This window comes from Trachemys scripta, chromosome 3, assembly GCF_013100865.1.
Source record: "Trachemys scripta elegans isolate TJP31775 chromosome 3, CAS_Tse_1.0, whole genome shotgun sequence".
NCBI classification, from domain to species: Eukaryota; Metazoa; Chordata; order Testudines; family Emydidae; genus Trachemys; species Trachemys scripta.
The window spans coordinates 193,613,868-193,638,638 of record NC_048300.1 but is presented as its reverse complement, the minus strand read 5'-3'; the positions used below and the strand labels follow the sequence as shown (position 1 = coordinate 193,638,638).

Sequence of the window (24,771 nt, the reverse complement as noted above, 5' to 3'; positions counted from 1 at the left end):
CCATGTTAATGACAGACACCAGGTGTCACGACAGCAGAAGCACGGGCCTTGCTTCTCTAAACACCTTCAGCTCTGTTCAAAAAGGTGCGGCTTTCGCCCTCCAGCCACATGGCTCCATTAGCTGCACGAGCTGTAAAGCCAATAGCTGAAAGGTGAAGAGGGTGGTTAGAGTTGGGTACAAAGGTCCATTTACTGAAGACAGCAAAGTTGGTGGGCCTCATCTTAGATTTTTCCTCTTGCCAGACCTACTGGTTTTGCAAGCATTGGGGCTGGGCCCTGTTAGACGAGCAGTCGATGCTTGCCTCGGATCAGCCTGTGATGTCAACCAGCATTGAATTCCTGTTTACGAGCACATCCATGGATGGTCTTCTCCAGTCTGGAGGCAGACATCAATTTTTTCTGGTGAAGGTTCCACCCAGTTGTTGCTGAGACTCATGACCACTGCCACATGCTGGGAATTCCCAGGCCAGTCGGAAGGGCTAAATTCAGAACGGGTGTAAGTGGGAATGATCCCAGCGCAGTTGAAACTAGGCCCTAAATCTTCACTGTGAGGAGCTTCCATTGTTACCTCCAGCAGGGGCACTGATGAGAGATGGTTTACAGCAGCTAAAAGAAATCTGCAACTAGCCCAGGTAACGATATTCACTGTGGGCTAGTTCATCATCTGAACAGCCAGAGTCCTGAAGGCCATAGTCTGAAGGGGTCCAGAGCAGCAGGGTAATGAGTATCTCTGCTGAGAGAACGTCTACAGGAGAGTCAAGTAGTAGGTTTTCTCCATGTAGAATGAGAGTTTAACCCTGTGCCCCAGTCAACGGGTTGTATGCGGAAAGCCCAGATGACTTGTCTTAAATGCACCTCTTCCCTGCACGGACAATGAACAGGTCTTGGATGAGAGGAACGTCCTGTCAGACACAGAAAATGGTGGCATCTAAATCAGGGCCACCTCACTGGCAAATGGTTTCGAAAGTCATACTTCAGAGAGAGTTTTCAGTGTTTGAGAGAAGAGCTACACGGAGAACATGGACTGCCGCCGTGCAAGCACCCTCATCCCTGACTGTCTCTACGGACACAGTTCAACCAATTGGTGTTTTCCTTAGAGCCAGTGGGAGGAGCCTCCTGGCCACATTGTTAGCATGTGGTGGGGGTGGGGCAAGTACACGGGAGGGACCAAAGGGAGGAAGATGGCCCAACCTTCCCCTTGTTCTCTCTGAGTTGGGAAGGTTTTCCTCAGCTGCGGCTGCAACTCAAGACTTGGCTCCTTGGCTCCGCTGCAGCTCCTCTGGAAGCTTTTCCGTGCCCCACTCCAGACTGCCCAGGGTGCAAGGCAGTGCACCTCCTCCATCAGTAGAGCCTAGACCCAGGGAGATCCTATGGGAAGGCAGAGGGGACCCTCCCTGCATGGCTCTAGGGGAAAAAAACATCCCCTGTGGGTGGGTCTAGAGCCACTTTTTAAATCCTCAGACATCTATTTGCTAACTTTTTATTCACCATCAGGACGGCAGTATTCAAACTGGATTGCCTAGATTTCATAGGAAAGGGCACACGCCCTTCAGCCTACAAATATTTTAAACTGCAGGAAGTGATCTCACCTGCAAGCAATATGCAAATTATTGATTCTAGTAGCTCTAATATTTAAGGCTAGCATGCCTGGGACAGGGTCTTGCCTTCACCAACTGCTACATGTCAAGAGCCATTCCATTCAGCTGATAATATTCAATAAGGCTTTGACTGGCCTAGGAACAACAGTGAATCCATCAAGCACAACTGGAAGACAGCTTTTGACACGCTGCCACAGCGCTAGATGGGGACACCAAACATCTATAAGCATCAGCTGGTTAACCGGTGACAAGGACCCTGTGAGGTTGGGAGACCTACCTTGACACCCCAGCTTTGGAAAAAAAAATAAAATGATTAGCTAAGGCCCTGTACATTCTGCATGCTCTACCCTTCCCCTAAAGCAACTGCTTCTGTACAATACTTCACAGTCATCCAGAATGTATGCGCACCCCCATAATAAACCAATGTCTGCACAAGTGTGAGAGAAACCAGAAACCATCTCAAGGAATAAACAGAATCAAGTATTTATCTATGATGAGTGTTGTTTACGTACCCAAGACTGAACAGCGCTGCCCACAGATGTATGTTCAAGACCCTTGGTGTTTGGTTCCCCCCACCTCTACTTTGCTCTAGAGCAGTGAGCGGAAATCATCCTCAGGATTCACACCTCCTATTTCCTGCCATTGCAGGGATGCTGAAGAATTGCTGAACCTTGATCTTTGCCATCTTTGGGCTTCTCTAGACCTCAGAAAGGAAACAGGACTGAGCTTTCAGCGTATGTGAGGTGGGATCTATACAAAGAGAAGAGATTCAGTGGGGTTTTCTTCTTTAACTATGAAAAAATACCTGATTCTCTCGCTTTGACCAACACCCTGAGCCCCATGCTGAAAAAGGCTATATGCAGGAAACCCCCTAAGCCTGATGATGTCAATAGGACTCTGCATGTGCCCATGTCTGTTTGCAAGATTTGGGCCTTGAATTATTATGACAGAACCACCCCGGTTCAACTGGTGTTTTGGATAAACAAAGGCATAAGTGCTTGGGACACACGACTTTCAGGGGACAGGACCACCACTGACCAATATTGTATTTAACTCCATTGTATTAACTCTGTGACTTCTGGATAGCTCTCTCTCTCTCCTCTGTGCCCGTAAGCTACCCCTCCTTTGTCCTGATCCAACTGTTGAGCCCAACTGCCTAAATCCAACGGCCATCTTCCCTGGTTACATCCAGGGCCGGCTCCAGGCACCAGCTTCTCAAGCAGGTGGTTGGGTCAGCCGCTCCGGAGAGGGGTGGCACGTCCAGGTATTCAGCGGCAATTCGGCGGACGGTCCCTCACTCCGCCTGGGAGTGAAGGACCTCCCGCCGAATTGCCGCCGTAGATCGCGATCGCGGCTTTTTGTTGTTGTTGTTTTGGCTGCTTGGGGTGGCCAAAACCCTGGAGCATCAGCAAGATGGTGCGATTCGATGGATCATCTGGGGGTAAATGTCATTGTCTCTGCTCTTTGTACAATGGCTATTGTCCATACAAGGGTAATGGGGGCCATATAACTACCTCCATAGATCTATCCTCTAACCCCCCATGTCTCACTCTCGAGGTATTTCTCTATTTCCTCTCCTAAAGCCTGCCAATCCTAATGCCCCTCGGAGTTTGCTTGCACCTCTGTCAGCCAGAGATCTGGTCACCAAGAGCAATCGTGTTCCACTCCAACAGAGGGAGTGTCTAGAGAGAGGAGAAAGGGGATTGGAAAAAATTGGTGAGCTAGGAATGTGGGGAACAGAGAGGGGGTAATAGAGGAAGAGGAGGGGGAACCTATATATATGTAGCAGAGGTATTGCTAGCTGGGTCACTTGCTTGGCCTTTGGATCAGAACCTGTTCTGATCACTGCTGAACCTCGGCCTGTTCAGACTATGGCCTTCAGGACTCTGGCTGTTTAGATGAACCTGGGTCACTTGCTCGGCCTTTGGACCAGAACCTGTTCTGATCACTGCTGTATTTTCATAGCACTCTACAAGTCCAGAAACAACATTGCAATCATTGAGAACTGGACTGGAGATTATGCTACATCAGGGGTTCTCAAACTTCATTGCACTGCGACCCCCTTCTGACAACAAAAATTACTACATGACCCCAGGATGGGGGACCGAAGCCTCAGCCAGCTCGAGACCCTGCTGCCCAGGGTGGGGAGCCAAAGATGTGGCCTGAACCCTGCTGCCCCAGGCTGGGGGGCTGAAGCTGAAGCCCAAGGCCCACCACCCAGGGCTGAAGCTTCATCCCCGGGTGGTGGGGCTCAGGCTTCGGCTTCAGCCCCGGGCCCCAGCAAGTGACCCCATTAAAACGGGGTCACAACTCACTTTGGGGTCCCGACCCACAGTTTGAGAACCGCTGTGCTATAGTGGCCAAGAGGTCCTTTTCCATCACTAATGCCCTGATTCAGCCTTTCAGATGAATTTATCTCCATTGCCACCAGGCTACTGAGAAATCTACATCACACTGGAGCCGAGCATCTTTGTTTATGTCCAGTTTGCTGTCAACATCTGCTGTTATCTGCTCAGAGAAGGTTCTTGAAAGAAGGTGAGATTCAATGAGCTAAATTTGGAACATAAATGTCTTAACCCAGGAAAACCTGCCACTGTCCGGAATGACTAAGAATTCAGAGGCCTTTCGTTTTTAATGAAGACCGATCAGTGCGACCAACAGAGAGGCATCCCACTTGTCTCAACTGGGAGCAGATTTCCCCACTCGGGGATACTGAAAGTGTGGTAAGATCCTAAACAAATAATAAAAAATAATGACAACAAGTTTAACTGCTCCATAAAGGCAACGTCCCTCACATGGGGTCAAATTCTGGCCCCACTGAGGACTCATGACCCCATACTCAGTATTTTCTCCCAGCTCAGTTCTGGCACACAGCACCGTCCGGCCGTGCCGGCATCTCACCGCTCCCAGCGCAGCTCTGGCACACAGCACCTTTCAGCTGATGCCTACAGCCTTGTCCAGGGCTGGCATCTGGGTTTCCAGCATCACAGCTACGATGATGGACACCAGGGCACACCCCTCGGATAGAGAGATCCCTTCCAAGCTGAAGAAGCTGTTCAGCATAGAACAGGTATCCCAGGAAGCTTAGTGCAGTCACAACGGCAGCACAGTTACAGGGCCGTGCGGGTGCTGATGTGCCAAGGGATGACAATGTGTCTCCCAGACTCTGATAATCTAATGGCTCTTCAGCGATTACCCTCTTCCAGTTGTCTGTGAGGCAAGGTCTGCTCTCTGCTCCCTTTATCCTATTTACTACAAAATGGGCTGAGACCAACCTCATTTCACATGCTGTAAACCACTGGACAATGTCACATGGAAATTTGTCCCCTGAAGGTGAAGAATCACTGGCTTAAACTCTATTCTGTGAATTCTGACTCGTCAAAAAGCAAAGTCTTCTGGGTATTTTATGTTGTCCCACGTCCTTTCATCTTCTGAGACTGTGCTTCTCACCCAGACGGGCAGGGCTATAGAACTGCTCAGATCACTTCTCTTTCCCCACTCTGATTTCTGCTGCAACAGGAAGGTCTGCAGGGGGCCGAGTCTGGCCTGTGTTCACCAAGACAACAAGTAGCAATACTCTGTCTTAAGCTTAGGCCCTCCCTTTTATCCTCACCGCGGCATGGTCGTTATAGAAACAAATGCAAGCCTGGTTCCCCTGGATCCTCTGCTACAATGTCCTTGCCTCCCACAATCCCCCACCTTGAGATGCCATTAGACCTGCCATTGGACCACTCCCCCAACCCAGAGAATGGGGCAGGTCTAATAATGGGACTGCCCGACAGTGCGTGAGATCAACATCTCACGTATGGAGATTAAGGATTCCATGTTGAGGGTTTCTGTGATAGAGGGGACTGGATTCAGTGACCCAGGAGGTCCCCTCCAGTTCCATGTTCCTGACTTCCTAATTGTGATTTCAAAGCAGAAGGTGACTGTGAATTTCTCCTCTCAGCGAGAAGCTGATTGCGCAGTTTCAGACAGGAATAAGGATCTCAGTCCAAGGGTATGTCTACACTGCCAATAAAAACCCCTGGCTGGCCTGTGCCAGTTGACTTGGGCTCAGGCTAAGGAGCTGTTAGGCCTTTGGGCTTGGGGTCTGGGACTCTTCCTCCTCACAGGTTTTTAATTGCAGTGTAGACACACCCTCAGAGCCTTCTCTCTGCCTTTGGGGTATGCTACAGAGCCAGCAGCAGTTGGCCTGAGTCTAGGAATGTAAAGCCATGTGATGAACTCAGACTTTTAGTACAATTTCATGTTATAAGGGCTTTGAAGATGGTGATTTCGGCAATTCTCCTCCCTGTGCAGCTGTCTGGAGTGTTGAGATCACTACCTATCATGCTGACTAGTATTGTCTCATTGGGCACGTCTACACTGCCAGAAAAGACTTGCGTCACCGCTGTCGGTGGCCCTGGTCAGCAGACTCGGGCTCGGCAGGTCTTGGGCTGCAGGGCTAAAAATTGCAGTGTAGAGGTTTGGGTTGGGGCTGGAGCCCAGGCTCTGAAACCCATGAGGGGGGTGGTGGGTCTCCAGCCCAAGCCTGCATGTCTACCCGGCAATTTTTAGCCCCGCAGTCTGAGCCTGAGTCAATTGACCCAGGCTCTGAGCATCAGTGCTGCGGATTTCTTATTGCGGTGTAGACGTACCTGTTGTTTCCTTGTGTTCCCCTTGTCTGTCTGTGTCCATTTGTTTCTCTTATACTTAAACTGTAAACTCTGTGGGGCAGGGACCAACTTTGTGTTCTGCGTTTGTACAGCTCCTAGCACAATGGGGTCCTGCTCTGGGATTGGGGCTCCTACTTCCCTGCTACTTGTTTTCTTGGATGTTCCTGCCCAGGGTGTGTTTCTGCTCAGGTGTGGTCCTGTCTTCTCAGTTTCTTGATGTTCAGAGGTGATAAAAGGATGACACATTTCAATCTCTCAGCTTGTGCAATGAGACACTGACAGGGCTAAACTTTTCTCACTTGAGGCCAGTACGTGGGCTGTTGGCACAAGCTGGTTTTCTTTACTGGGGCCCTGCATGACTCATCAGTCATGTTGCCGAGAAGCTGCTACAGGTGGGTCAGGAGCCGTTTGTGGAGAATAGCTGCAGTCAATCCTCTCTGTCAGGCGAGCAGCAAATTGACTTACATCTCTGCACCTTCCCTGCAGATTGTGGCCAGCTTGGAATTGTGGCCAGGGATTCACGTCTAGCTGGTTTGACGGTGATAAAGCGTTTTAATGACCCTCACAGCTTGGCACCTGGTGTAAAATGAGGTGCTACTGGTTCAGTTTCATGCAGATGCGTGTCCACATCCCAAACCCACTGGCACCCTTCTTGGCACTCTTCGCCGAGAGCCCAGGGATAGAAGTGGTCCTTCCAGCTCAGGGCAGAGTGGGGAAAGCTGTTACTACAACTGCCTGTGCCGACTTCTGTCTCAGGGCTGTGGCGCTCTCGCCAGTCAACGAGAAACTCCCTTCTGCCCACACCAGCCGGCGCTGTTGGAGATAGAAATCATGATCCTGCTCAGTGTGAAGGAACTGAGGGGTTACAATCGCCTCCTCCGCTTTGTGGCTTTAGATCCCTGCTGCACAAATGCTCGCCAGGTGCTGAATACAATTATTTTTCAAAGACCACGGGCCAAGATCAGCCCTGGTGTTACCCCCATAGAAGTCAAACTACACCTGATTTAATGTAGCCTCATCTGTTTACACAACAGACCTATATTGTGAAAAATCCACTCCCCTGACCTAACCCCCTGTGTAGGCAACGCTATGTCAGCTAGGGTGACCAGATGTCCCGATTTTATAGGGACAGTCCCGATTTTTGGGTCTTTTTCTTATATAGGCTCCTATTACCCCCAACCCCCATCCCGATTTTTCACATTTGCTGTTTGGTCACCCTAATGTCAGCGGAAGAGCTTCTCTCACTGATATAGCTACCGCCTCTCGGGGAGGTGGATTAACTTTGCCAGCAGGAGAAGCTCTCTGGTGGCCTAGAAGCATCTTCACTTAAGCACTATAGCGATACAGCTGCAGTGTAGACCTGCCCTGGGTCCATCCCTGAAGCCTTTGGCTATGTGTACAGAGAAGTAATCACAATTGCTTAACATTTAGGAAAGACATTCCCCGAAATGGCAAACTGCATCGCCCCCAGCCCTGCTAGCCTGCCTCAGGGCAAAAGCTTGAATAAACACAGGAGGAAGCATTCAATCCTGCCATAACTTGACTTCAATAAAGTAACACCAGGGGTGATCTTGACCCAGGGTCTTTCCACTTTGCAATTAGAATCTGATCAGCTTGGGCTCTGTCAGACCAATGGGGATGAAGAGAGTGTCAGAGTCAAAGGCTTCCACTGGGAACAGACGGCCTCCAGCCATTCCAAACTTGGAGATGCTCAGCAAGAGCATATCAGCTGACCAGGGCTGCTGTGGCAGTGCTTGGGGAAAGAGACCCTCTTTCATTTAAGCCTTGATCCAAAGCCCAGTGAATCCAGTGGGTTTTGGATCAGGCCTTAGCTAGACCCTAAACATGTACAGCTGTATGAACCAAAGGCAACAACTCAAATTGTATTGGGAAGTAAAAGGGAAGCCAGTACGGTCTATGGAGCACTTAATGGGCCTCCTCCGTCTACCCTACCAAGTAGCTGGCTCACTGAATTCTGCACCGGGACTTTCTGCTGGTTTCATGGTGCTTTTCTCCATCTTTGGGACAGCATGACCACTGGGACCATTTCTCTCGGATGCAAATTAAGCCACAGTTCTTCAGGCTCTTGTGACGCTAGGCTGCATTCCTGCGATGTGTTCTACAAGGAATGCCCTATTGCTCTGACACAGCCCACGTTTGTTAACTTCTAGTTGCAAAGTATAAAGAACATGAGCCAAGATCAGCCCTGGTGTTACTCCTTTGAAGTCAGTTGCACCAAGGTTGAAAGTAGCCTCATCTGTTTATTCAATCTTTTGCCCTGAGGCAGGCTAGCTGGGATGGGGGTGATATGAAACGAAGGGAGGGATGTGAAACCAACAGAAAAGAAGCACACAGGAAAAACCAAGCCACGAGGGATGGGTTTGGGGGTTATCCTGTTTGCAAACTAAAACAATGATTTTGGCGAACTGTTTTTACGGGGTGCAGATGAACCCCCAGTTATTCCTTCAATTTGTGAGGACAAGAGTTGATCTTATTAGATGGGATCTCAGCCACACTGGTTGAAAATGCTGGAGAAAAGGGTAAGCTCTTGTAGAAGATAGGGGAATGGCTTGTTAGTTAAGTTTAGGCTCTAGAGAGCGTGTTATGATTTTGTAACCATTTGTTTCCAATATTTTACTTTCTACCACGCGAATCTCTGTTCTGTGATACTAAACTTACTCTTGTGTTCACGGTGTCTATCTCTAAATGCTGGGTGTTAAGTAGAGTGGGGATCCTGAGTTGAATCTTGCAAGCTGGGGGCTACTCTTCCTTTGGTCATAGCTAACCAAAGAGTTCTGTGACACATGGGGTCTTGTCCAAGATCCTAACCCTCTTGGTTTGGAGAAGGAGTCTGGAGGGGTGACCTGAGCTAGGGCAGGGGGATCTGGACGCAGTGGAGGAGATGCTGCACTGGCTAGTGGAGCAACAGACAGAGATGCAGAAGACGCAGCAGGTGGAGAGAGGAGTTCTGAGTTGGCAGGCAGAGCAGCAGCGGATGCTACAGGAGTTTATTAAGGAGAGGTCTCAAACACAGCAGCAGCTCCTGCAGCTGTTAGTAATTTTCAGTGAGGGAACTGGAAACCGGGCAGTGGGCCAGGGACATAAAATGGCCCTGTGAGAGCCCCCGAGTGCCTTTTTAGCGGGTGGCTGCCTGTGCTGGATGGTACTTGGGTGGTTGGGTGCCACAACTGGCCCTTATCTCACCAGCAAGGGTCAAACAGCCTATACGGCCCTGAGCGAACCCCAAACCAGAGACTATGACCCTCCGAAAGCCACTATTCTGGACAGGGTGGGCCTGTCAGTGGAGAGGTACCACCAGAAATGTAGAGAGGCTAGGTGGAATGGTGGGATACGTCCCAGGGCATTCTTACAGAAGAGGTCAGACTGGGCAACTCGGTGGTTGAGGCCAGATCGGCAGGACATAAAGATCCTGATGGACTCAATTATCCTTGAGCAATTTATGCAGAGACTCCCTGAGGCTTCTAGGGTCTGGGTCTGGAGGCATCCACCAGAATCATTAGATGCTGCAGTAAAATGAATGGAGGAGTATGTGGAAGTAGGTTTCCTGCCCTGCTTCACCTTGGGACACCTGAGCTCCTCTTGCTTCAGGGTGCTGGGCTGCTGCAGCCTGGTGGAGTAAGCAACTGGCCCCCACTCCCCTGCCTTTGGCCATGGTCCCACCAGGGGCTCCCCTCCCACAAAAGTTGTAGGGTGTGTGAAGGAGTCAAAGCGGCGGTGGGCTGCAGCTCTGGGATTGGGGAGAGCTGGAGCGACACAGCAGCCGCACAGCAGGATGAATGAATGGGCCATTTCTATGCTGGGCTGTTGAATTAAATTTCTCTCTGTGTCAGGGCGTGTAGTTTCTAGGCTGGCTGCAGGGGGTGGGGTTCGGGGAAGACAGAGCTGCTTTGAGTGCATGGGTGGGAGCAGCTGTTAAACAGAGCTACCAGGAGGTGGGGAGCAGAGAGAGATGGGAAAAGGGACGCAGGTGGAGAGCAAGAACTGGGAAACATCAGGAAGGGGAGATCCCAATGATAGACACACTTTCAATAACTAGAATGAAAGTGTATAAATGTTGAAAATAGCCTCCCCTCAAAACTGGCAGAGTAATCCTCCAGCACCCACACCTCGCCCTTAAGGCAGGAGGGTCAGAAAGGAGTGAGCAGCTGGTGGGAGGCATTTAGGGGAGGGAGTTTGCAAGAAGGAGGTTTTCAGGGGGGTCTAGGAGGATGGGGCAGGAAGAGGTGGAGTGGGGGTGGAGCCTTGGATAAGGAGGTGAAGGCAGGATGGGGCACCCACCGGCAAAACCAAAAGTCAGCACCTATGAGTCGGGGTGACAGGGTCCCCCCCGCCTGCACAGGGTGTATTTGTTGCCTGTACAAACTTCCCCAGCAGCTGCACAAAGTTGCTGTAATTGTGTCACACAGTGAACCCCATGCTGCTACGAAGACCCCTCTTATTCCCCCACCCGGGCCCACCCAGCCAATCGCTGCCTCCCCAGCACTACATGTGACCTTTGACTTACGTCAGTCATAGTGCTCTTTCACCATTGCACTCCAGCTTGGTTGGCGCTCTCTGCGCCTGCCCCGTAAGTGCCATCACGTCATTGGTCAAGGGGATGTCCAGGGGGTGGGATTTGGTGGGGACTCTATTCTCAGCGGTGGCGTGGTAAGGGGGCTGGGCCGGGTCAGGGGGGTTGGATATGGGCCTGACGGTCTTGGGGGCAGTCAGGGGACGGGGAATGGGGGCGTTGGATAGGGTGTGGAAGTCCCAAGGGGCCTGTCAGGGGGCAGGGGTGTGGTTAGGGGTCGGGGCTGTCAGGGGACAGGGGGGTTGGATAGTTGGTGTGGTTCTGGGGGGTGATTGGGGGCAGGGAGGTCTCTGGAGGTGGTGGGCAGGGGATAAGGCGCAGGGGGGTTGAATGAGTTGGGAGTTCTGGGGATCCTGTCAGGAGGCAGGGAGTGGTTGGATAGGCATGGGAGTCCTGGGGGTCTGTCTGGGGGCGGGGGTGTGGCTAAGGGTCAGGGCAGTCAGGGGACAGGTAGGGGGTAGGGTCCTAGGGAGGCAGTTAGAGTGGGGGGGTCTCAGGAGGGGGCAGTCAGGAGACAAGGAGCATGGAGGCTTAGATAGGGGGTGAGGTCCTGGGGGGCAGTTAGGGGCAGGGTCCCAGGAAGGGGCAGTCAGGGGACAAGGAGCAGGGGGGGTTGGGGTTCTGAGGGGGGCAGTCAGGGGGCGGGAAGTAGGAGGGTGTGGATTGGAATGGGGGCGGGGCTTGGGCGGGACTCCCTGTGTGCACACCCTAATGAAATGTGCTGCGCACGCCTATGCTCCCTAATTAACCCATTCCAGTGCTTCCTTCATCAAAACCCAGGAAAGAGATGCAAGGGGCGAATACAAGTGCTCTAACCACTGGCGCAGTAGTTTGTTACCAGGATGGGAGCAAAGGACCCAAAAAGAAAGACTGCCCATACGTGGACTGCGGGTTCATGGAACTCTGTGGGTTGGCCGGTGTAAAAGGCAAGTCTGGGATAAAGACAGTTCCCATCAGAATAGGCCAGGAAGCCACAAGAGGAGACGTAGACTCAGCAGCTTCATGTTCCCTAGTCTGAAGCACCTTGGTTAGGCCGCCGTGGCAACAGAAAGGGGTGACAATAACCATCCACTGTGTGCATGGATACTTGCTCCATGACTGTCATCCCATTGAAGGTAGGAAGAAGGATTCAGTGGCAGAGAGTAGGTGTGGTAAAGTCATTATCCTATGCGGTCATGATAGGACCGGGCCGGACTCCATTGCCCTTGAGTAAGGACAAAAGATGGAGGGGGAGACCCGCGGGAAGTTTGCTACCGTGACTCAGGAGTTCACATTTGTTACTGGGTGGGTGAAATCGAATTATAGAACATACCCCCCGAACTGGGGGGTCTGCCCTGCTTTTGTCAGTCTGCCCTGACGTTGGCACTCCCAGTCGTGAATCACTCCGGACAGCGTGAGAAGCAGAGACAATGACATTTCCCCCCAGAGGATCCGTTGCTGATGGCAGTTGGGTTCAGGCAGTTGGTCCAGCAGCAGGATCAGGGCCGGGAGGGGTCTCTGCAGGACGCAGAGCAGAGGGGGAGCTCGCCAGGGCGCACACAGGTAACACAAGGTGATGGGATACAATACGGGACAGTGGCGGTGCCAGGCACAGGGACCATCGAAGCAACTGTGCCATCGCGCCAGTCTACGTGGAAACTGGGTTTCTGAGGGCTGGTGTTGGGTAGTCAGAGCAGTTTATTGGTATAGGAGTCGGGAACAGCAGTGGGAATTGGGTAGAAGGACAGTGTGTCTGTATAGGGGCGGGGAAAAGCACGGGGTGATGGAGCGGTGCTTGCGGGGGGTCAGTGTTTGGGCAGTGGGGGTGGTGTCTGGCGGGGGTGGGGCAGTATTGGGCGTGGCTGTATGTGGCAGAGGTGGGGGGGTATGTCATGTGGGGAGGCAGTGTCAGGCAGGGAAGGTGCTGTCAGGCAGAGTGGCTGGGGAGGATGTATTTGGCCGGGGGCGCGATGAGGCAGTTGGGGTGGGGGCGGTCAATGTCTGGCAGGGGGCAGTGTCGGGCAGCAGGGCAGTGGGGGCGGGGCAGTGGGGCAGTTGGGATGTGGGGGGCTCCCTGTCTGGGTGGGGGCAGTGTCAGGCAATGGGACTGGGACAGTGTCTGGCAAGGCAGGACGCGCTCCCCTGGGGTGGGTTTTGCTCAGGCTGCCAGATGCCCCCTCCCCACAAGTGCCACACACAGGGCTGGACCCTACAGTCTCTCTGGCTCCGAAATGAGCTGCAGCCCCTTTAAGCATCCATTGCCAATGCGCGCCCCAGGCTTCGCTGCTAGGTGCAGTCAGGAGACGGGGATGAGGCCCGTCCTAACGCCGTGTTGGGACGATCCTCCGGCGGGGCAGCAGCACCACGTAGAAATGCTATGCCTCTGTCACTCATCCCCAGGTGCACGCGGCTGCCCATGGAGCGGGTGGGGAAGTGGCTGGGCCGCCCCCGGGAGATCTACAACCTGCTGCGGTTTAAGATGGGTGGCGGCGCAGCAGTGATGCCCCCACTGGACCAGGTGAGCAGAGCGGGCGGGGTGCGGGCTGAGGGTGCTGGCCACAGGGCGTCTCGTCTGACCCATGAAACCAGTGTCCAACCTTGATGCTGTCCTGTTATCAAGTACATGCCTACAGATGTTTGGTGCTCCCAGTGTGCCGAACGCTATCTCTCTGAAGTGGAGGCCTTAGTGGGACTAGGTGGGGCTCTTGGTGCTTGAGGGCAACACTGTTGTTCTCAGAAGTCTTATTGACTGTTTCCAGCTGAATGGAAAGGGTCTTGACATGTGCCAGCTGGCCAAGGCAAGGCCCTGACCTGGAGTCTGTGGCACAATATTCATTGTGAGGTCAGAGTGAAGGACACTGGATCAAGGTAAGACAATGGGTGGAGGGACACAAAGTTCATCTTCAATCAGCAGTCAATGTCACATAGGCCCATGGTAACAGCTACTGAAGTCCAATCCTGCTCCTATTGAATTCTGTGCCAAAACTCCCACTGACTTCAGTGGGAACAGGTCACTTCTTTCTGGGGCAGGATCAGACTCAAGTCCTAGAGGTGAAAGACTCCATCGCCACTGTACTAATCCCATGAATCACCCGCAGTAAAGCCAGCTGTACTGGCTAAGGCACCGATCCTGCAAGTCACCCTGACTGGATGCAGAGTCTGCCTGGGCACCATGAGTTGCTGGAGCAGTGGAGCCTAAGGCCTGGCCGACACTACAAAGTTAGGGCGACATAAGCCACCTTGCATTGACCTAGTTGTGCATGTATCTACACTTAAATTTGTCTCCCACCAATGTAAGTGCCCCATTACAGTGAAGCAGTAGCACCATCTCCCCGAGTGGCACTGAGCCAGGGTTGATATAGCAATGTAGACATAGCGTGAGTGTAGACATTGCATTACTTATGTCAACCCTAACAGTCCTCCAGCAGCTGTCCCACAATGCCAGACACCAACTGCTCTGGTCACGGTTGTGAACTCTACTGCCCTCAGGTCACAGAGACCGGAAGGCCCCGTCTCCTTTAAAGTTACATGAATTTTTGAAATGCCTTTTCCTCATGGTCCAGCTTGGCAAGTATACCTAGCAGCTCTCCCTTGTTGTGTGCCGCTGCCCAGCTCTGGCTGGGAGTGGACAGGAGATACTGGATGGATCTCCTGGGCCTGTGGGGAGAAGAGGCCGTCCAGGCACAACTCCAGACCACCCATAGAGAGGTGGACATCTGTGAGCAGCTTGCACGGGGGATGCAGAAGAAGGGATACTGTCACGTCCCCCACTGAGTCAATTCTTCTTATGGCTCTGCAAATACCGGAGGCTCATGCCCCTTGTGCTTGCAACGCTTGTGACAAAGGTGCAACGCTGGGCAGGCTCTATGCTTCTGTCAGAGATGGCGCACAAGGGGAAGGACAATGCGGGTTTGTGGAATGTTAAAGAAAGGTGCGGAAATTATGCGATATAGATGACATTATGGGATGGAGACAGTTGCACCCTGGGAAGTTTACCCCTTGCTCCCGGCACCCTTGCATGACTCGTTTCTGCCCCATCATGCATTGCCAACGCTTCCCAAAGGGCAGTGGGCTGGAGGTGGAGAGTTGCACACTGCTATACCTACCCATGGCGCACTGCACTGTGCATTGACACAAGCGCTCCTGGTGAGTATGCGCAGCGCCGACACAAGGAGCCAGGTATGTGTAACCCACACACCTCCTGGGTGTGTTGCTCTGTCCCATCTAGTGGCACCGAGACCACTTAGAGGTAGATCATGAGTTTGCTTTACAGCCTGACCTAACAGCCTGTTGGCTTTTAGCTTATGCGATAGAGGCTCATGCACTAAGGTCCCAGGTTCAGTCCCGACAACCGGGGTCTGTTGGTGTTAAATTACTTTCAGCATTTCTCTGCGCAGCCAATCAGTTTGCCCCTGTTTGTGTTGTGCTTCCAGATGAGGTTAGGGGAGTAAAAAATGCAGGGAAAAGAAGGAAAATGTGAATGTAAAACCATAAAGCAGCAGAACCCTGGGAAGTGTAGTACATGGAACTAAGTTAAACTTAAAAAAATCAACTAGATTTCAAGTTGACTGTGTTCTTTTCTTAGCTATGCATGTTCATATTCCATAAAGCCTTGCAGTGCGCTAGTGGATGGGCAAATAACTCGCTTACAGATTTTAAATCAATCTTTACCATCTAGCAGCACAGAGAAGGTGCTATGCATTGAACATATGTATTGAGGCTGCAAGATATCCTGGTAGGTGACACCAGAGGCAGCCATTTCACATAGAGTTAAGTCACAGTTTGCTCCAGGGTGCATGGAATTAATGGGGAGGGGACTCTCCTTGGGGGTCCAGTATCAGTCGTTGGGGGTCAGTGTCTCTGGGGCACACAGGGTTAGCGGGATGGGTGCTCTCTTCAGGCCCCCTGGAGCTCTGCTAGGAGGCACAGCAGACCATGCTGCTCCCCCTGTGGTAGGGTGGCCAGGGACAGTGGGGTATCCAGCGTGTGTTCCTCCTTGCCACTGGGCCAGCTCTGCAGGGGCAGCCGGCTTTTGCACCACGGCTTCCCCTCTGAAGTCTGCCTGGCCTTGCCCACTTCCAGCAGCCTGTGTCCCCTCTGCTCTGCCCGCAGGACGCGCTCAGCGACAACCTCAAGACCTGCTACAAGCACCTGAATCAGACCAGCCGGAGCTTCGCCGCCGTCATCCAGGCTCTGGACGGGGAGCTGCGGTGAGTGCCCACAGCGGGGAGCTGGACATGAGGGAGTTAATAGGCATAGGCTGTGCAGCAGGGCCCAGTCATTCCCTCACCTAAACCTCATAGGAGAGGGTTAATTAAGCAATGGGAGTGGCTGGGGGTATTGGACATGGGAAGGTCACTAGGGCAGCTGGGCTGGCTGGGACAGGGTTAATGTAAATGTATCCATGCCATGGGAGCACCTAGCTTAGCTGGTCAGTAGAGGGTTAACAAGTAGAGGGTTACGCAAGCAGCAAGAGCCCAGCAGAAGCACCTGACTGAGTGGGCCAGGAGGGGGTTAATCGAGTGTCCTGGCCACAAATAGGCACAGTCAGTGGGAGATAAGTACCTGACCTGCTTTGGAGCCTGGTGGCATTTTCAGAAGTGCCTATCTGCATCATTAGGAGCCTAAATACCTTTGAAAATCTGGCCCCAGGGTCTTCAAGTTGGTAGAATTTTGAGATCTCATCCTTTCACACCAGGGTTTTATTCATAGACTGGAAGAAGAAAACAGCTTTCCTGCTTTTTCAGCTCCTGCTTGGTTTCCCCTCTTTGAATGATCTAGTCCAGATGAAGAAAATGTCCTCTCTGTACCTTCTAGCTAAACTGGAACCAAAAGTAACTCAGACCTGGTCTACACTAAAAATTTAAGTCGACCCAGCTACATCACTCAGGGTTGTCAAAAATCCACCTCCTTGAGTGGTGTACTTAAGCCGACCTAACCCCCACAGTAGACCTCAGAAGAATTCTTCCTCAACCTAGCTACTGCCACTTGGGGAGGCGGATTACCTACCCTGACAGGAGAACCCCTCCTGTCGGCGTAGGTAGTGTCTACCCGAAAGCACTACAGCAGTGCAGCTGTTGTGGCATTTCAAATGTAGACAAGCCCGAAGGCAAAATCTTTTCTGCACAATAGAAACTGATAGTACTTAGTGAATACCATGATTCGCTCCATTGTAAAGACTGAAAATAATATAGACACTGACTTATCTATTCCTTTTCTAATGGTTCCTAACATTCTGTTAGCTTTTTTGACTGCCACTGCACATTGATCGGATGTTTTCAGAGAACCCCAAGATCTCTTTCTTGAGTGGTAACAGCCAATTAAGACACCATCATTTTGTATGTATAGTCGGGATTATGTTTTCCACTACACATTACCTTGCATTAATCAATACTTAATTTCATCTGCCATTTTGTGACTCACTCACCCAGTTTTGTGCGATCCCTTTGTAACTCTCCTCAGCAATTTTGTATCATCTGCAAACTCTGCCCCCTCACTGTTTACCCCTTTTTCCTGATCACTTATGAATATTTTGAACAGCACTGGTCCCAGTACAGATCCCTGGAGGACACTGCTATTTATCTCTCTCCATTCTGAAAACTGACCATTTATCCTACCCTTTGTTTCCTATCTTTTCACTAGTTACTGATCCATGAGAGAACCTTCCCTCTTATTCCATAACTGCTTACTTTGCTTAAGAACCTTTGGTGAGGGAGCTTGTCAAAGGATTTCTGAAAGTCTAAGAACACTATATCCACTGGATCACCCTTGTCCACATATTTGTTGACCACCCTCAAAGAATTCTAGTAGATTGGTGAGGCACGATTTTCCTTTTACAAAAGCCATGTTGACTCTTCCCCAACAAATCATGTTCATCTATGTGTTTGATAAATCTGTTCTTTACTATAGTTTCAACCAATTTGCCTGGTACTGAAGTCAGGCTTATCAGCTAGTAACTGCCAGGATCACCTCTGGAGCCCTTTTAAAAAAATTGGCGTCACATTAGCTATCCACCAGTCATCTGGTACAGAAGCTGATTTAAGTGATAGGTTATGTACCACAGTTAGTAGTTCTGCAATTTCATATTTGAGTTCCTTCAGAACTCTTGAGTGAATACCATCTGGTCCTGGTGACTTATTACTCTTTAACTGATCAATTTGTTCCAAAACTTCCTCTACTGATACCTTAGTCTGGGACTGTTCCTCACATTTGTCACCTAAAAAGAATGGCTCAAGGTGTGGGATTCTCCCTCATATCCTCTGCAGTGAAGATCGATGCAAAGAATTAAGTTAGCTTCTCCACAATGGCCTTGTATTCCTTGAGTGTGCCTTTAGCACCGCGATAGTCCAGTGTCCCACTGATTGTTTGGCAGGTTTCCTACTTGTCATATACTTACTTTTTGTTGTTGTTATTAGTTTTTGAATCTTTTGCTAGCTGCTCTTCAAATTCTTTTTTGGCCTGCCTAATTATACTGACGCCTGATATGCCAGAATTTATGCTCCTTTCTATTTTCTTCAGTAGGATTTGACCTCAGATATTTAAAGAATGCCTTGTTGATTGGAACCTTCTTTTTTATTCTGTTTAGCTATGTGGCACTTTTTGATCCTCTTACTATTTTTTTTTTTAATTTGTGGTATATATTTAATTTGAGCCTCTATTGTGATGTTTTTAAACATTTCCATGCAGCTTGCAGGCATTTCACTCGTGACTGTTCCTTTTAATGTCTGTTTAACTAGTCTCCTCATTTTTGTGCAGTTCTCCCTTTTGAGGTAAAATGCTAATGTATTGGGCTTCTTTGGTATTTTCCCTCTCACAAGGATGTTAACTTTAATTATATTATGGTCACTATTACTGAGTGGTTCAGCTATATTTACTTCTTGGACCCGATCCTGTGTTCCACTTAGGACTAAATCAAGAATTGCCTCTCCCCTTGTGGGCTCCAGGACTAGCTTCACCAAGAAGCAATCATTAAAAGTATCTAGAAATTTTATCTCTGCATCCTGTCCTGAGGTGACATGTACTCAATCAATATGGGGATACTTGAAATCCCCCACTATTGCTGGAATGTCTGTTTAATCCACCATTAATATTGAGTTTTCTATTTTTATAGCCTTTCTGATATCTCTGAGCATTTCACAGTCACCATCACCAGTCTAGTCAGGTGGTCTGTAGAATATTCCTAATAAACTCTTATTATTCAAGCATAGAGTTTCTATCTATAGAGATTCTATGGTACAGTTTGATTCTTTAAAGATTTTTACTATTCTTTGTTTCTTTTCACACATAGTGCCAGTCCCCCAACAGCACAACCTACACTGTCATTCCTATATATTTTGTACCCTGGTATTACTGTGTACCATTTTTATCATAGTGCAGGGGCGAGCAAACGTTTTGGCCTGAGGGCTGCATCGGGTTTAGGAAATTGTATGAAGGGCCGGTTAGGGGAGGCTGTGCCTCCCCAAACAGCCAGGCGTGGCCTGGCCCCTGCCCCCTATTTCCCCCTCCTGCTTCTCGCCCCTGCCCGCCCCCCCCCCCCAGGACTCCTGCCCCATCCAATCCCCCTTTTCCCTGATGGCTCCCCCAGGACTCCTGCCCCATCCACCACCACCCCGCTTCCTGTCCCCTGACTGGCCCCCGGAACCTCCCACCCCTGACTGCCCCCCACCACCCCATCCAACCCCCCCTCCTTTCTGATTGCCCCCCGGTACCCCCGCCCCCATTCAACACCCCTGTTCCCCACCCTCTGACCGCCCCGACCCATATCCACACCCCGAACTCTCCTGCCCTCTATCCAATCCCCCCTGCTCCCTCCTGCTTACCGTGCTGCCTGGAGCACCGGTGGCTGGCAGCGCTACAGCAGCACTGCCCGGCTGGAGCTAGCCACACCACAGCGCAGCACAGAGCAACACTTTGGAGGATAGCACTAAAATTCAGTGGGATCTTGATAAATTGGAGAACTGGGCTATAGATAACAAAATGAAATTCAACAAAAACAAATGTCAGGTGCTACGCTTAGGGAAGAAAAACCAAATGCAAAAATACAGAATGGGGATATAACTGGTTTGGCAGCAGCACTGCTGAGAAAGATCTGGGAGTTGTGGTGGATCACAGCCTCAACATGAGTCAGCAATGCGATGCTGTTGCAAAAAAAGCAAATACATTTTAGGTTGCATTAACAGAGAAATAGGTAAGTTACAGGGGGTGATAGTACCACTCTACTCAGCACTGGTTAGGCCTCAGCTGGAGAACTGTGTCCAGTTTTGGTCATCAGTGTATAGAAAGGATGTAGAGAAACTGGAAAGGATCCAGATGTGAGCGACAGAGATGATGAAAGGGATGGAATTCAAGTCAAATGAGCAAAGGCTGAAGGAACTGGGTATGTTTAGTTTGGAAAAGATGAGATTAAGGGGGATATGATAGTGGTCTTGAAATACTTGTAAGGCTGCCATAAAAAAGACGGAGAAAAGTTGTTCTCTTGCCACAGCGGGCAGGAGACGAGGCAATGGGGTCAAACTACAGCATAGCAGACTTAGATTAAATCTCAGGAAAAACTTCCTAACTATAAGAACAGCAAGACAATGGAACAGACATCTTGGGAGGTTGTGGAAGGTCCTTCACTGGAGGTTTTCAAAAGGAGGCTGGATAGCCATCTGTCTGGGATGATTTAGACACAACAAATCCTGCATCATGACAGGGGCTTAGACTAACTCTTTGATTCTATGGTTCTACCTCTCTGCCTCCCTTTGCTCCTCCAGTTCAGCCACTCTGGTGTCCAGAGCCCATACTCGGTCTCTGACGGCTTTGAGCTTCTTGCACCGAATGCACACACACGTCACCTGCCCACAAGGCAGGTAATCATACATGCTGCATTCAGTGCAATAAATTGGATAGCCCCCACTTTGCTGCTGGACTGTTTAATTTGAGAATGTCTGTTACAAAAGCCATGTGATAATTTTTAACTACTTTTCTGAGTAATAGGGCATCCCAAGTAATAGGTAATCGTTTTCTCCCTCCGTAGTCATGCTGTGTGCATATTGTACCTGGTACTCCGAGCTCTGGACACTGTAGAAGATGATATGACCATCAGTTTAGAAACCAAGGTCCCAATGTTGCATGATTTCCACTCCTATCTATATCAGCCAGACTGGAGATACGTAGAGAGCAAGGAGAAGTATAAGCAAGTGCTTGAGGACTTCCCAACGGTGAGCCATTAGTTTCCATGTTTCGAACTATAATATAACCCATATGTTGACTAGTACCAGTATCCGCTTCAAACATCTTTGCAACTTGGTATGTAGGAATTGCCAGTTGACTGAAGACATGGTCATTGGCAATGCCTGCTGGAGTGTCACCAGGTTTGCTGTTGGCCTGTATTGCCCAATATATGAATAAGGGATGCAGAAAACAACTTATTTGTAACTCTAAACTGCCCCAGAATTTGAGGCACTTCCCAGCTTTGACACTGAGGACTATCTTTTAGAGGCCCAAAATCATATCCATTCACATACCTATGGTCATGTACATTTCACTGCAGTTGTGGTTATTGTGGTGATTTAGGGGGTCTACTCACTTGCACATGTGACTGCATTCAAAATTGGGGGAAACTACACGCTGATAAACTTTGCGTGTGTGCAAGTGAGGGTCACCCGCTGAAAACTTGGCTCTAAAAATTATATGTTCCCTTGGATGTTGAAAAAGTAGATCAGCTTCATAGTGTGAACGACAGACTCGTTAATTCATGCTCTCCATGTCAATAGACCTCAGGTGTGACATACTCTGCCCCCTGGAGGGAAGGGGAATGATAGCAACTTGCTCTGTGACCTCCTGATGCCCAGTTTATGGAGGAAGTTACCTTGGTGGAGGCTTTGGAGAATCTGTTACTTACTTACAAGAGTCTTGAGGAGCTTGTTCTATTTAGTTTATCAAAGAGAAGGTTAAGACTCTACTGGAGAGCTCTTTAATCTAGCAGACAAAGGTATAACAAGATCCAGTGACTGAAAGGTACAGCTAGACACATTCAGACTGGAAATAAGATGCGCCTTTGAAACAGTGAGGGGAATTACCCACTGGGGCAAGGTAACCATGGATGTGGTGGATTCTCTGTCACCAGAAGTCTTTAAATTGAGACGGGATGTCTCTCTTAGGGTATGTCTACACTACGGGATTAATCCGAATTTATATAATTCGAATTTTGGAAATAGATTGTATAAAGTCGAATGTATGCGGCCACACTAAGCACATTAATTCGGCGGTGCGCGTCCATGTACCGGGGCTAGCGTCGATTTCCGGAGCGTTGCACTGTGGGTAGCTATCCCATAGCTATCCCATAGTTCCCGCAGTCTCCTCCGCCCATTGGAATTCTGGGTTGAGATCCCAATGCCTGATGGGGCCAAAAACATTGTCACGGGTGGTTCTGGGTACATCCTCCCCCCTCTCCATGAAAGCAACGGCAGACAACCGTTTTGCACCTTTTTCCTGGGTGAACAGTGCAGACGCCATACCACGGCAAGCATTGAGCCCGCTCAGCTCAAGACAGCAGTCATGAACATTGTAAACACCTCGCGCGTTGTCATGCAGTTTATGCTGAACCAGAACTGCAAAACCAGGCTGCGAGGAGTAGGCTACGGCAATGCGGTGGCAAGAATGATGAGGACATGGACATGGAATTCTATCAAACCACGGGCCCCGGTGCTTTGGAGATCATGCTGTTAATGGGGCAGGTTATAGCCGTGGAACGCCGATTCTGGGCCCAGGAAACAAGCACAGACTGGTGGGACCGCATAGTGTTGCAGGTGTGGGACGATTCCCAGTGGCTGCGAAACTTTCGCATGCGTAAGGGCACTTTCTTGGAACTTTGTGACTTGCTTTCCCCTGCCCTGAAACGCCAGAATACCAAGATGAGAGCAGCCTTCACAGCTGAGAAGCGAGTGGCGATAGCCCTGTGGAAGCTTGCAACGTCAGACAGCTACCGGTCAGTCAGGAATCAATTTGGAGTGGGCAAATCTACTGTGGGGGCTGCTGTGATGCAAGTAGCCAAAGCAATCACTGAGCTGCTGCTACGAAAGGTAGTGACTCTGGGAAATGTGCAGGTCATAGTGGATGGCTTTGCTGCAATGGGATTCCCTAACTGTGGTGGGGCGATAGATGGAACCCATATCCCTATCTTGGCACCAGAGCACCAGGGTACCCAGTACATAAACCGCAAGGGGTACTTTTCAATGGTGCTGCAAGCACATGTGGATCACAAGGGACGTTTCACCAACATCAACGTGGGCTGGCCGGGAAGGGTTCATGACACTCGTGTCTTCAGGAACACTAATCTGTTTAAACGGCTGCAGCAAGAGACTTACTTCCTGGACCAGAAAATAACCGTTGGGGATGTTGAAATGCCTGTCGTTATCCTTGGGGACCCAGCCTATCCCTTAATGCCATGGCTCATGAAGCCATACACAGGCAGCCTGGACAGGAGTCAGGAGCTGTTCAACTACAGGCTGAGCAAGTGCAAAATGGTGGTAGAATGTGCATTTGGCCGTTTAAAAGGTCGCTGGCACTCGTTACTGACTCGGTCAGACCTCAGCTAAACCAGTATCCCCATGGTTATTGCTGCTTGCTGTGTGCTTCACAATCTCTGTGAGAGTAAGGGGGAGACCTTTATGGCGGGGTGGGAGGCTGAGGCAAATCGCCTGGCTGCTGATTATGCGCAGCCAGACACCAGGGCGATTAGAAGATCACACCAGGAAGCGCTGCGCATCAGAGAAGCTTTGAAAACCAGTTTCATGATTGGCCAGGCTACAGTGTGAAAGTTCTGTTTGTTGAAAACCCGCCCCCTTGATTGAGTCATTCCCTGTAAGCAAACCACCCTCCCCCTTAAATCACAGCTTGCTTTTAAATGAAATAAAGTCACTATCATTTAAAAATCATGTATTCTTTATTAATTGATTATAAACATAGGGAGAGAACCAACGAGGTAACCCGGATGAGGTTTGGGAGGAGGATAGGAGGGAAGTAAAAGACTACTGAAAAAATTCAATATAATGACAGTCTTTTGGTTGGGCTGTCCACTAGGTGGAGTGGGAGAGTGCACGGAGCCTCTTCCCCCCCCCCTCCCCCCCGCGTTCTTACACGTCTGGGTGAGGAGACTATGTAACATGGTGAAGGGGGAAGGAGGTTATACAGCGGCGACAGCGGCACTCTGTTATCCTGCTGCCGTTCCTGAAGCTCCACCAGACGCCGGAGCATGTCTGTTTGATCACACAGCAGCCCCAGCATTGCAGCCTGCCACCTCTCATCTCGAGTGTCCCTCATGACCTCACATTCACTGGCATCTTTCCTGTACTTAGATACCGTGTCCTTCCACTCATTCAAATGAGCTCTTTCATTGCAGGTGCATTCCATTATTTCCAAGAACATCTTGTCTCATGTCCTCTTTCTCCGACGCCTTATCTGAGATAGTCTTCGGGACGGAGGAGGGAGGCTTGAAAAATTTGCAGCTGCTGGAGGCATGGAAAAAAGGAGAGAAATTTTTAAAAAGATACATTTTACAGAACAATGCTTATACTCTTTCACGGTGAAAAACACTATTCACATTACATAGCACATGTGATTTCAGTACAAGGTCGCATTTTCCATCTTAATACTGAGTGCCTGTGGCTTTGGTGTTAGAGATCACAGACGCAGGTCTGGGCAACAGAATTCGGCTTGCATGCGGCCATGGTAAGCCATTGTCTTTCGGCTTCTGCGCCCTCCTTTCCCACATACCAAGCAAAGCCCATTGACTGCTGCGGTTTTCCTGTTAACCTTCAGCAGCAGAAAATAAACTAACCCCCCCCCCATCCAATTCTCTGGGATGATCGCTTTATCCCTCCGCCCACCGCGTGGCTGGTATCAGGGAAGATCCCTGCTAGCCAAACGCGAAAAGTTCTGCGCCAATCCCCCCCCCCCCCCC

At 50.2% G+C, this 24,771-nt stretch overlaps 1 protein-coding gene across 2 annotated transcripts in view; it reads left to right on the top strand.

Annotated features, from left to right (window-relative positions):
* The first annotated feature begins 13,203 nt into the window (after positions 1-13,203).
* The window catches only part of LOC117875403 (squalene synthase-like), a 20,571-nt gene continuing 9,003 nt past the window's right edge, over positions 13,204-24,771 (top strand). Inside the window, exons 1-3 of one of the 2 annotated variants that reach the window (XM_034766701.1) lie at positions 13,204-13,344; positions 15,939-16,036; positions 20,845-21,028. In XM_034766701.1, the coding sequence (XP_034622592.1) occupies positions 13,204-13,344; positions 15,939-16,036; positions 20,845-21,028 (423 nt within the window). The remainder of the gene's footprint in view (positions 13,345-15,938; positions 16,037-20,844; positions 21,029-24,771) is intronic. The other variant, XM_034766703.1, reaches the window with a different exon arrangement.